Source organism: Pseudophryne corroboree, chromosome 2 (genome assembly GCF_028390025.1).
Source record: "Pseudophryne corroboree isolate aPseCor3 chromosome 2, aPseCor3.hap2, whole genome shotgun sequence".
In the NCBI taxonomy this organism is placed as follows: Eukaryota; Metazoa; Chordata; class Amphibia; order Anura; family Myobatrachidae; genus Pseudophryne; species Pseudophryne corroboree.
In genome coordinates this window covers 692,213,994-692,226,792 of record NC_086445.1, presented here as the reverse complement: position 1 = coordinate 692,226,792, position 12,799 = coordinate 692,213,994, and the positions used below count along the sequence as shown (strand labels likewise).

General features: G+C 45.9%; 1 protein-coding gene across 2 annotated transcripts in view; it reads left to right on the top strand.

Moving 5' to 3' along the window:
- Positions 1-12,799, top strand: part of CNTN2 (contactin 2) — a 159,801-nt gene that overhangs the window by 98,901 nt on the left and 48,101 nt on the right. For both annotated transcript variants that reach the window (XM_063955219.1, XM_063955218.1), the window contains 6 exons: positions 34-154; positions 297-455; positions 4,095-4,244; positions 6,924-6,994; positions 8,324-8,558; positions 9,347-9,456. In XM_063955219.1, the coding sequence (XP_063811289.1) occupies positions 34-154; positions 297-455; positions 4,095-4,244; positions 6,924-6,994; positions 8,324-8,558; positions 9,347-9,456 (846 nt within the window). The remainder of the gene's footprint in view (positions 1-33; positions 155-296; positions 456-4,094; positions 4,245-6,923; positions 6,995-8,323; positions 8,559-9,346; positions 9,457-12,799) is intronic.

Here is a 12,799-nt window from a genome sequence, read left to right as displayed (position 1 = left end):
AGTGTAAATTTTAAAAGGATATCGTTTTTGCAGGATGAAGCTGTTGGAGACTTACGTATTGTTAATGCAAAACTGAGGCATGCTGGGAAATACACATGTACAGCACAGACTGTAGTAGACCGAGCCTCAGCTTCAACATCTCTCCTCATACGAGGTAACTGTTGTATGCAATTTGTGTCATCACATTAGCATCAATACACCAATCATTTGTATTACACTGACAATGACTTGTGATGACATTTGTGTGCTATAGAAATGCATTTGTCACATATTACTTCCTTATGTGTTTCACACAGGGCCCCCTGGTCCACCAGGAGGTGTGGTTGTTAGAGATGTGAGGGAAACAAATGTTCAGCTGACTTGGAGTCGAGGCTTTGATAATCACAACCCTATAAGTCGTTATATGGTGCAGTTTAGTGAGCCGGAAACAGAAGTATGGAAAACAGCACGGACAGGTCAGTATTTGTCATGGGTCACATTAAAAAAAGATTATGTGGGGAATTCAATTGTTTGAAAAGTCGGTTGGGTGTCTGTTTTTTCCTGTCTATTAGATAGGAAAAAAACAGACACCAAACTGATTTTTCAAACAATTGAATACCACCCTATGAGTCATATTTGATAACGAGTGATATTCTTGTGATCACTCATTACTAACCTTAAATTGTGCTCCAACCAATCATCTCCTAACTGTCATGTTTTTTAAAAATGACTGTTAGGAGCTGATTGGTTGGAACATCATAATCAAATATGTTCTAAGTGTTATAGAATAAAAAAAATAGATCAGTACATCATACTTGCTGACTTTTATGTGTCCCCCTCTGGGGGATCCTAAATCCAATTTGCTGGGGGGGAAGAGTGCTGCAAACATATCATCGTGCCCCTCCCCAAACCCCTGGTGTTCAAAGCCCCAATTCATGGCTTTGAGGAGTGGGTGGCTGGGAAGATGTTATACGTTGTACAACTCCTAACTCGGGATGTGGACGGTCTGGGAGAGCTCTCCGAAATTCTGACTCTTACAGACATTCCAGGAGAGTTGGTGAGTGAGTATGAGTTTTGGAGATCGTATGGTGCATAGACGACTAATCAAAATCATATTGCAAGGGTGCTACAGAGGGCAAGATGAAGGACACAATCGGGAAATATGAAAGAGAATAATCACAAACTCTTCAAATGTTGCATATTAGGACCCTTTTCAGGTTGCATCGCTAATCTTGCTAAAAAAGCATTTGCTGCGATCAAATAGTTGCTGCTCAGAAACAGAGAAAAAATGCTCATTGCAGAAATTTTTAATGCATCACATATATGCAAATACTGGCAAATCACTGAATTTTTTCATCTGCACCAGGCAAGGTCATCCACAATTCGGCATACGCTAGAGCAGGGGTGGCCAACCAGTCAGTGACAAAGAGCCAAAAAACCTTGTTATGTACGTCAAAGCGCCGACATTGAGCCGATGGCGCACATGCAAAAATGGGGTGTGGTCTTGTGCCTGCTAGACCACACCCCTGGTATAAAATACATTAAAAAAGCCAGAACGACATAAAATAAAAAAATTTAAGCCAGATCCATTAAAAAAAGCCACTTTCACATAAAATAATTGAAAAAGCCAGATTCACATAATAAATTTCAGATCCCCCATGTGTCACTCCAGCCAGCTGCCCCATGTGTCACTTCTGCTACCACCCTCCTATGTCACTCCAGCCAGCTCCCCCGTGTCACTCCAGCCAGCTCTCCCATGTGTCACTCCAGCCAACACCCTCTTGTCACTCTAGCCAGCTCTCCCATGTGTCACTTCAGCCAACACCCTCCTGTCACTCTAGCCAGCTCTCCTATGTGTCACTCCAGCCAACACCCTCCTGTCACTCCAGCCAGCTCTTCCATGTGTCACTCCTGCTAGCACCCTCCTATGTCACTCCAGCCAGTTCCCCCGTGTCACTCCAGCCAGCTCTCCCATGTGTAACTACTGCCAAGACCCTGCTGTGTCACTCCAGCCAGCTCTCCCATGTGTCACTACTGCCAAGACCCTGCTGTGTCACTCTAGCCAGCTCTCCCATGTGTCACTCCAGCCAACACCCTCCTGTCACTCCAGCCAGCTCTTCCATATGTCACTCCTACTAGCACCCTCCTATGTCACTCCAGCCAGCTCCCCCGTGTCACTCCAGCCAGCTCTCCCATGTGTAACTACTGCCAAGACCCTGCTGCGCCACTCCAGCCAGGTCTCCCATGTGTCACTCCAGCCAGCTCTCCCATGTGTCACTACTGTTACCACCCTCCTGTGTCACTCCAGCCAGCTCTTCCATGTGTCACTACTTCCAGCTCCCCCATGTGTCACTACTGCTACCTCCCTCCTATGTCACTCCAGCTAGCTCTTCCATGTGTCACTACTTCCAGCACCCTCCCGCATCACTCCTGCCAGGACCCATCTGTGTCTCTCCAGCCAGCTTTGCCATGTGTCACTCCAGCTAGCTCTTCCATGTGTCCCTACTTCCAGCACCCTCCCGCATCACTCCTGCCAGGACCCATCTGTGTCTCTCCAGCCAGCTCCGCCTTGTGTCACTCTAGCCCACCCTCATGTATCACTACAGCTCCCCCATCAACTCATGCCATTGCAGCAGTCCCTAATGTGTCCTCTGTTTGCTTGTGGGTGTCTCACCTCTAGTATCTATCTGGCTCCTTCAGTTTTTAGTCCCTGTAGTGCTGCTACGTGTCTGGCTGGAGTGCAGCGGTTTCTGTATCTGTTGTGGTCACATGATTTAGAGTGTTGGGAGCCACATTTGAATAAACAAAGAGCCACATGCGGCTCAAGAGCCAGAGGTTGGCCACCACTGCGCTAGTGGATGGAAGTGGTCATCGCTGATGTCAGAGACCCACCCGAAAAACGCCTTGCCATGCCAATATTTTTACAAACACACCCACAAAACGCCATGTACCCTCCCCTAAATGCTGGCTTCTTTTCAATCAAAGGGCCTGAGTCATACCTGATCGCTGCTGTGTGTTTTCGCACAATGGACGATCAGGTCCTAACTGCGCATGCATATGCACCGCAATGCGCACGTGCATTGGACAACAACAAAGGGCATCGCCGGTCAGCGACGGGATGGTGCAAAAAATCAGATCGGACGGGCGTTCGCAAGGTGATTGAAAGGAGGAAGCCATTTGTGGGTGGTAACTGACCGTTTATAGGGAGTGTCCGAAAAAAAGGCGTGCCCAAGCGTTTTCAGGGATGGTGTCTGACGTCAGCTCCGGCCCAGATCGGCCTGTTGTGATCGCACTGTAGGAGTAAGTCCTGGGCTGCGCAGAGACTGCACACAGTGGATTTTTGCAGCTCGGTGTACAGTACACATATGATCGCACACTTGCACAGCGAATTTACACTCCCCCTCGGGGCGGCGGCTATCTGAACGCAGGACAGCAAAGTTTGCAGCCCAGTGATCAGGTCTGAATCACTCCCAAAAATGCGACTACGTTGAAGCACAATGCATTCGCAGAAATAATTGCTAATCACGGGTGCGCACGTGCAATGCAATTATAGTTTGATAATCATCCAGGTTGCGATTTCTCAAATTTTGCAATCCAACCTTTAGTCATTAATCAACCCTTTATCTGTGACAATTAGCTTTTTGTCTCTTCTTATGGGCCCTACACACTGGAAGATAACACTGAACAATATGAACGTTCTTGCTCATTAATGAACGAGAACTCGTTCATATCATTCAGTGTGGAAGCACCAACGACGAACGATGTGCGGCCCTGTGTTCGTTCATCGTTGGTGCCTCGTCGCTTAAGTATGCAGGCCAATTGGTCGTCGGACAGCTCGGTGGCGGGTCGACAAGTGTGTAGGGCCCATAAGTCCCACTCAACTATTGAATATAGTTGTATTTTATGCTTTATGTTTTCTTCTAATCTAGCCTGGCATCAAAATGAGGAGCTGTGGCTGCAACCAATTTTCAACAACAATAATAATAGCAATGTCATAACATGATATATGTAGTTGTACATTTACAAAAATGTTTTTATTTTTTATTTTTTTATTAATGATTTGGAAACTTGCATGTACAGTACCACTAAAGCCCTTTGATAATCTCTCCATACAGATCCTCCCACTGTGGAGGGAAATGCGGAGTCCGCTCTTGTGGTTGGACTAACTCCATGGACAGACTATTTATTCAGAGTAGTTGCCAGTAATATTTTAGGAGTTGGGGAACCCAGTGTTCCTTCTGCCATAATCAGAACAAAAGAAGCTGGTAAGAGTTTAAAAAAAGTTTTATTTTCTACAATACTGTATTAAGAATTATATTCTGTGGTGGACACTAGAATTACAGTATTATTTGGTAAATTGTGTTTATTTCCTATTGTATTTATTTATGCAATCTAGCATTGAAGTGCAGGTATGGGGTCTCTTATCTGGAAACTCATTATCCAGAAGGCACAGAGAACCACAAGAAAAGGTGTATGTTTCTTAGGGATGCGTTTAGCATCCTGGTGGACGGGATGTCGGCGGTCATGTGAATAATGCCGGAATCCCGAGACCGTAGCGTCACAGTGGGGGTGTAGGGTGTGCGGCACACACTCGGGTGACACCAAAGTGCCAACTCCTCTTCAGTGACAGGAGCCGGGTGCTGCACTGTGACATTACGTGCAGCACCCGGCTCCTGTCACTGTGTAGGAGTCGGCACTGCACTCACACTGGTCCCGGGGGGCAGCCCGTATCTCCGAGACCCCCGGAGGACAAACGGGTGTTCGGGACGCAAGACCACGCCCTTACCCTTGAAGCTATGCCCCCTTTTCCCAGGCATATGGCATAGCCTAACTCGCTGTGTATCCCCCGCACCAGGTGTCACCATCATTAGTGACACCTGTGTACCAACACCACTCAGGAGGCCAGAGCCGGAAACACCAACATCCCGAATGTAAGTATTAGGGTCACTGTTAAGGTTAGGGCCAGGGGGGTTAGGCAATAAGGGGGTGTTAGCACTAGACGCCACCACCCTTGGGTTAGCCCTAGCCGCCACCCCTGGAGGGATAGGGGTAGGGGATGGCATAGGCATCTTAGCTACTTTTTCAAATTATGACAATAGCAATAGTATGTAATACAGTTACTAGAGCTGACACCACATCATGCAGTTTAAGGGACAGAGCAGAGCTGCTGCACATGCCCAGTAGTAGCAGCTTCTTCTACCAAGTTTGCTATGTGTGTGGAGTCCTTAATCAGTGAACTGGACCAGAGAGTAGCTACCAGGAAGAAGAGACAGGAGCCTCACCATGTGTGCTTAGAAAATGCAATACTGGTTCTATTATGTTTTGTATATTTATTTATTTATTTATTATGGTATGTTTAACCTTTTTCTGACCACTTATTATATTTATATTATTTAAATATGTTTGATACAGCCTATACTATAGACCAGCTGTACTGTTAAATATTAATACTGTATTCCATACAGTATCCAGTGTATAAAAAGACCAATGTGTGTATTAATGTCCGAGGTCATTACTAGGTTCTTCTACCACTCCCCCAGACTCCTGCACTTGCTTCAATGTTCCGCAGAGCTGGAGACTGTGAATTGCATTTGGAAACCCCCCTCTAGAAATCCTGCGTTTGCCACTGGATGGCATCTAAAAATACCAACCCCCTCCGACGTCGCGATCTTCAATGTTGGGATGCTGGTGTTGGTCATGTGACTGCTTGCATCCCGACAAGCGGTATTTGATACCGAACCCATTTTCTTATTGAATAGCAGTAACTTATTTACTCACATTGATCACTAAGATCCATTTTTCCTAGAGCTAATGCAAAGAAAACTGCTAATGAAATGACTAAGGGCCAGATGTACGAAGCCTTGAAAAGCAATAAATTGCACGGTAATAAAGTACCAACCAACCAGATCCTTACTCTAATTTTTCAAACACAGGGGGAGATGTACTAAGCCTGAAAAGTGATAAATATCACTGTGATAAAGCACCAGCCAATCGGCTCCTAACTGCCATGTCACAGGCTGTGTTTGAAAAATGACAGTTAGGAGCCGATTGGCTGGTACTTTATCACAGTGATATTTATCACTTTTCAAGCTTAGTACATCTGGCCCACAGCCTTTAACATGGCAGTTAGGAGCTGATTGTCTGGTACTTTATAACTGAATTTTTCACTTTTCAGGGGGTTGGGTTTGATTGAAGCATTTTCCCCCAGGTCCCCTAACCCTCCCTCCCCGCAGCCTAAACCTAACCCTCCCCCTTCACAGCCTAACTCTCCCTGGGGGGTGTCTAACCCTAACTCCCCCTCCCCGCAACCTAAACCCCCCTGGGCGCAGCCTAACCCTAACCCCCCACCTCTGCAGCTTTCCTCTCCTGCAGTCCGGTGGCTGCTCGTTAGGCATCCTGGCTGTTGGGATTCTGTCGCAGGGATGGTGACTCTATTCAGGATGCCGGTGTCGGTATTCTGACTGCCAGGATCCAGACAGCCGAGATCCTAACCGGATCCCCTTTTCAGGGTAAATTACACCTCCCCGTAAGATGTAGGATGCCCAGGGTAGTGTGCTGAAGGATATGAGTAATTTAAATGTAATTACATATATCTTAGTCATGAATCTGATTATCCAAATTCCAGAGAATCTTTAGAAACCTAAGTCATAAGCATTACAGATAATTGATCTGATCCCTCTCCTGTGCTGCAGATACAATGTGTGCACTATTTTCTCCAAAGAAAGTGCTCTGCAGACACTAAATTGCTACACCGTACAATAAAATTAAACTTGTGACAAAAAGTTGTGAGAAGAAACATAACAAAAAAAAATTAGTATTTCTAATGCTCCTACATAATTTGGCTGTTGACTTTTTACCAGAAATAATCATTTTGAAATATGTGCTATAATAAATGGTATTTAGCATCAACAGTTACTATTGTTTTATCAATCGTGTCTCTGCAGCTCCCATTGTTGCCCCATCAGGAGTTACTGGAGGAGGGGGTGCACCAAATGAGCTCACAATTACCTGGACGGTGAGTGACTGAATCGCACCACTAATAAATGCCTGATCAGATTCTTTATTCTCTCAAAAAATATATGTCCAAATTTAAGAGATGCGAAAAACATATATTACCTTAAGTGCTCCATACAATCATTATAATTGCTCAATAACGCAGTTTCCCCAAAATCCCAACCTCCAGCCCATCTTCACCATCCATATGTAATAACCAGTGCCAGCTGATAAACAAAAACACTTGATCCATGTTTTGGTTGTGCGAAATCGCACAACGGGCGATTATCGAATGACTGCGCACGCGTATGCACCACAATGCGCACGCGCATCACCAAACAGCGCATGGATGGTGCGAAAATTTTGATTGCATGGGAGTTGGCAAGGTGATTGACAGGAAACTGATGCTTGTCGGTGGTAACTGACCATTTTCTAGGAGTGTCTGGAAAAAATGCAGGCGTTCCCAAACGTTTGCAGGGCGGGTGTATGACGTCAGCCTGTTTGTATTGCACTGTACGAGTAAGTCTTGGGCTACACACAGACTGGAAAAATAATTCCGTGGTGAGTGAGTTGCGAACGGATTTGCAGCTGTCCACTGTCTTGCGGAATTTTCACATTGCGTACACATGCAGTCGCACACTTGCACGGGGCAGGTTTTCACTCTCCCTGGGCGGCGACTATCTGATCGCAGACCTCTGAAAATTTGCTGCACAGCGATAAGGTCTGAATTAGACCCATAATCCCAACATTAATTAAACCTACAAATGCACACAAGGCAGCTTCATACATTGGCTCATCCACAGTCATTCTGTCCATGCTGCCTGTACTTCTGGGCTTTTTAGAAACAGATCATTATGTGTTTTGTGTCTGGCCTTGTCTCTTATTGCCTGTGGTCCCTCATGTCAGCCTCACCCCTTTATTGTCTACCTCCTTTTTCTTCCGTGTTCAGCCCCACTTCATACCTCTGTGTGACATCAATCGCACCAGTCTGTTTAATAGATTTAGGAACCTTTGTAATTCTTGCAGGAGTGCTGTATGGTGACAGCATCATACAGAATTGTACATTTAGAGACCTTCATGTAACTCCTATACATGATGCTTTGGTACTTCTGTGTAAGTAAGGTGGGGAACAGAAATATGAAGTCCTGATTCAGTGTGGTACCTAAGATCAGGGGTGGGGACACAGGGCTTAATTCAGACCTGATCGTAGCAGCAAATTTGATAGCAAATGGGCAAAACCATGTGCACTGCAGGGGGTGGGGGGGGCAGATATAACATGTGCAGAGAGAGTTAGATGTTAAACTAATTTTGAATACACATATTCTTACCTTTGTAATCTTTGGTATAACAGCCTCTGGGAAGACAGTACCAGAATGGAGATGGCTTTGGATACATCATTGCCTACAAGAGAAAGACCGAGGACTCCTGGCAGATAGCTAAAGTGTCTGGGGCACAGTCTCAGCACTTTGTATACAGAAATGAAACCATTGCAGCGTACACTCCTTTTGATGTTATGATCAAAGCATTTAATCGGAAAGGAGAAGGGCCTTACAGTCTGGAAACCACTGTGTACTCTGCAGAAGAAGGTAGGGCATTTACAGCTGCATTTAGCTCATAGAATAGTATGTTCTATGTATGTGCCCTAGATGATCCTACCTTCCTAACACCCTGTCTGCCGTTATACTGTAAGTATAGGGAAACACATCCAGAGATTAGAATGGAGGAGCAGTGCCCATGTGGAAAAATGAACTAGGAAAATAGTTCAATGCTTACTTCTCCCTATAACACTGTGAAAGAGACGAGGACCACTTACAGCTGGGGAAAAAGGCAGATGTGCAGTACAGAACATTTCTCCCTGCGTTGTCTTTTTTTCCAGCCATTGCTCCTGACATTATGGGGATAACTGAAGGAGAAGTAACTTGTTGTTCCTAATGATGGACAGAGCCTGAACTCATTGGCTTATCCCATACGTTGGGCACCCACTATAATGAACAATTTGAACTCTGATAATTCATGTCCCCTTGTCATGAACAGCTTAGCCAGTGTTCAAACTGACTCACAAGATGTCTTATTACAACTGATGCAGGTCTGGGCATTTCCAAGGCGTCACTGTACGGTGCCACCTACCATTACTATTACTACCATTACTATCTCATAACTTTTGGCATTTCAGTGCAATTAATATTTGTGTCATTGTAGATAGCATGTACTTTGGATAAGGGATACTCAACCTGTATTTCATGACATTTCTGTTTATTATATCTTTTTGGTGGAATAGGCTCAAGTGTAAATTACACAGGGTGATACAATATTGTATTGTTGCAGAATTTTGTGATTGCTTTTGAGTTTTTTAGCTTCCTTTTTTGATCCTTAGAGCCAAGTGTCTATCCTTCAAAGGGGAAGGCCACAGCTTTATCATCATCTGAGATTGAGGTAGAATGGAAGTCTGTGGCTACTGTCAATGGAGTCTTATTGGGTTATGAGGTAAGTCATGCTCAGTGGTCAGTGTCAAGCTCTTCATGGTCCTAAACATTATGTCCTTAAGGGGCAAATGTATCAAACCTGTTAGCAATTTCAATTCTCTGGCAATGTGTATAAGTCTTTAATGGATGTTGCATAGCTAGAAGAGTAAAGTGTATGGAAAATCGCTTTCCATTTACTCCATAAATTCAAATGTATTATTTTGTCTGAGCCTGTGATTTAGATCACATCATATTCAGCTGTAGAATCAGGCTGAAGGGCTCCTCTATAGTACAGACTGGCTGGACATTTGCTCAGAAAACATGTAAACATGTGATGTGTGGCCATGCATTCTACAAACTTCAGACAAAAGGCCCTCCTTACTGGCTGCGCATGGAAAAGACGTAAAGGTTGAAGACTATTTTTGAAAAAACTATTTTTTAAATGAGTGCTTGTGGGTCATTTCTACCAAACAAACCTGATATGGTATAAATAGAAAACCGTGGACCTGACCTTATTCTTTAAAGAGACATTGAAATGTGTTTCATTTATAAGATTGGCCAAACCCTCCTTCAGAGATTATTCAATACAGCTCCTTATCTTGTTAGCTTTGTTCTTTACGTGTTTATATCACCAGTCAATGGTTTTTTTTTTTTCATTTTCACAGTTAGTGTGTGTCCTATACTGGTATGATTATATCCAGTACAATAATAGTAAACTGGGTCAGTGTAACCCTGTGTGCTAAATAGAGCCCAGCACTCCCGGAGATGCTGTTCTGCCCCCAGAGATACTGACTCTTCTGTGTGCGACTGTGGCTGTATCTGCATATATAAATTGTACATTATAGTGTTTTCCTAGAAAACACTGTAACGTACCATTTCGTATGCAGTTGCAGCCGCAGATTCACAGAAAATGTAGGCATGCCACATATCATTTCTCTGACGTCCTAGTGGATGCTGGGAACTCCGTAAGGACCATGGGGAATAGCGGCTCCGCAGGAGACTGGGCACAAAAGTAAAAGTTTTAGGACTGCCTGGTGTGCACTGGCTCCTCCCCCTATGACCCTCCTCCAAGCCTCAGTTAGATTTTTGTGCCCGGCCGAGAAGGGTGCACACTAGGGGCTCTCCTGAGCTTCTTAGTGAAAGTTTAGTTTTAGGTTTTTTATTTTCAGTGAGACCTGCTGGCAACAGGCTCACTGCATCGAGGGACTAAGGGGAGAAGAAGCGAACTCACCTGCGTGCAGAGTGGATTGGGCTTCTTAGGCTACTGGACACCATTAGCTCCAGAGGGACCGAACACAGGCCCAGCCTCCGAGCTCGGTCCCAGAGCCGCGCCGCCGGCCCCCTTACAGAGCCAGAAGCAAGAAGAGGTCCGGAAAAATCGGCGGCAGAAGACATCAGTCTTCAATAAGGTAGCGCACAGCACTGCAGATGTGCGCCATTGTTACTCAGGCACACTTCACACTCCGGTCACTGAGGGTGCAGGGCGCTAGGGGGGGGCGCCCTGAGCAGCAATGTAAAACACCTTGGCTGGCATAAATACACCACATATAACCCCCAGGGCTATATGGATGTATTTTAACCCCTGCCAGAACTCACCAAAAAAGCGGGAGAAAAGGCCGCCGAGAAGGGGGCGGAGCCTATCTCCTCAGCACACGGGCGCCATTTTCCATCACAGCTCCGCTGGAAGGACGTCTCCCTGACTCTCCCCTGCAGTCCTGCACTACAGAAAAGGGTAAAAAAGAGAGGGGGGCACTAATTTGGCGCAGTTTTGATACTAACAGCAGCTATAAAGGGAAAAGCACATTGTATAGTGGTATTCCTGTCTATATATAGCGCTCTGGTGTGTGCTGGCATACTCTCCCTCTGTCTCCCCAAAGGGCTAGTGGGGTCCTGTCCTCTATCAGAGCATTCCCTGTGTGTGTGCGGTGTGTCGGTACGATTGTGTCGACATGTTTGAGGAGGAAAATGAGATGGAGGCGGAGCAATTGCCTATTATACAGTTGTCACCCCCTAGGGAGTCGACACCTGAGTCGATGAGCTTATGGAAGGAATTGCGTGACAGTGTCAGCTCTTTACGACAGACAGTTGACGACATGAGACAGCCGGCTACTCAGCTTGTGTCTGTCCAGGGGTCTCAAACGCCATCAGGGGCTTTAAAACGCCCGTTACCTCAAATGGCAGACACAGACACGGATACTGACTCCAGTGTCGATGATGAGGAGACAAACGTGACTTCCACTAGGGCCACACGTTACATGATTGAAGCAATGAAAAATTTATTGCATATCTCTGATAATACAAGTACCACTAAAAAGGGTATTATGTTTGGTGAGAAAAAACTGCCTGTAGTTTTTCCTGTATCCGAGGAATTAAATGAAGTGTGTGATGAGGCGTGGGTTTCCCCCGAAAAAAAATTGATAATTCCTAAAAGGTTATTGGCATCGTACCCTTTCCCGCCAGAGGATAGGGCACGTTGGGAAACACCCCCTAGGGTGGATAAAGCGCTCACACGCTTGTCTAAACAGGTAGCACTACCCTCTCCTGATACGGCCGCCCTAAAGGAACCTGCCGATAGAAAGCTGGAGAATATCCTAAAATGTATATACTCTCACACGGGTGTTATACTGCGACCAGCAATCGCCTCAGCCTGGATGTGCAGTGCGGGCCTGGCGTGGTCGGATTCCCTGACTGAAAATATTGATACCCTAGATAGGGACAGTATATTACTGACTATAGAGCATTTGAAGGATGCATTTCTATATATGCGTGATGCACAGAGGGATATTTGCCGACTGGCATCAAGAGTTAGCGCGCTGTCCATTTCTGCAAGAAGAGGTTTATGGACGCGGCAGTGGTCAGGTGATGCGGATTCTAAAAGGCACATGGAAGTATTGCCTTATAAGGGGGAGGAGTTATTTGGGGTAGGTCTATCAGACCTGGTAGCCACGGCAACTGCTGGAAAATCCACATTTTTACCCCAGGTAGCTTCTCAACCTAAGAAGACGCCGTATTATCAGGCGCAGTCCTTTCGGCCCCATAAGGGCAAGCGGGCAAAAGGCGCCTCATTTCTGCCCCGTGGCAGAGGGAGAGGAAAAAGGCTGCAACAAACAGCCAGTTCCCAGGAACAAAAGCCCTCTCCCGCCTCCGCAAAGTCCTCAGCATGACGCTGGGGATTTACAAGCAGACTCAGGCACGGTGGGGGCCCGTCTCAAGAAGTTCAGTGCGCAGTGGGCCCACTCGCAAGTGGACCCCTGGATCCTTCAAGTGGTATCTCAGGGGTACAAATTGGAATTCGAGACGTCTCCCCCTCGCCGTTTTCTAAAGTCTGCTTTACCGACGTCTCCCTCAGACAGGGAGGCAGTATT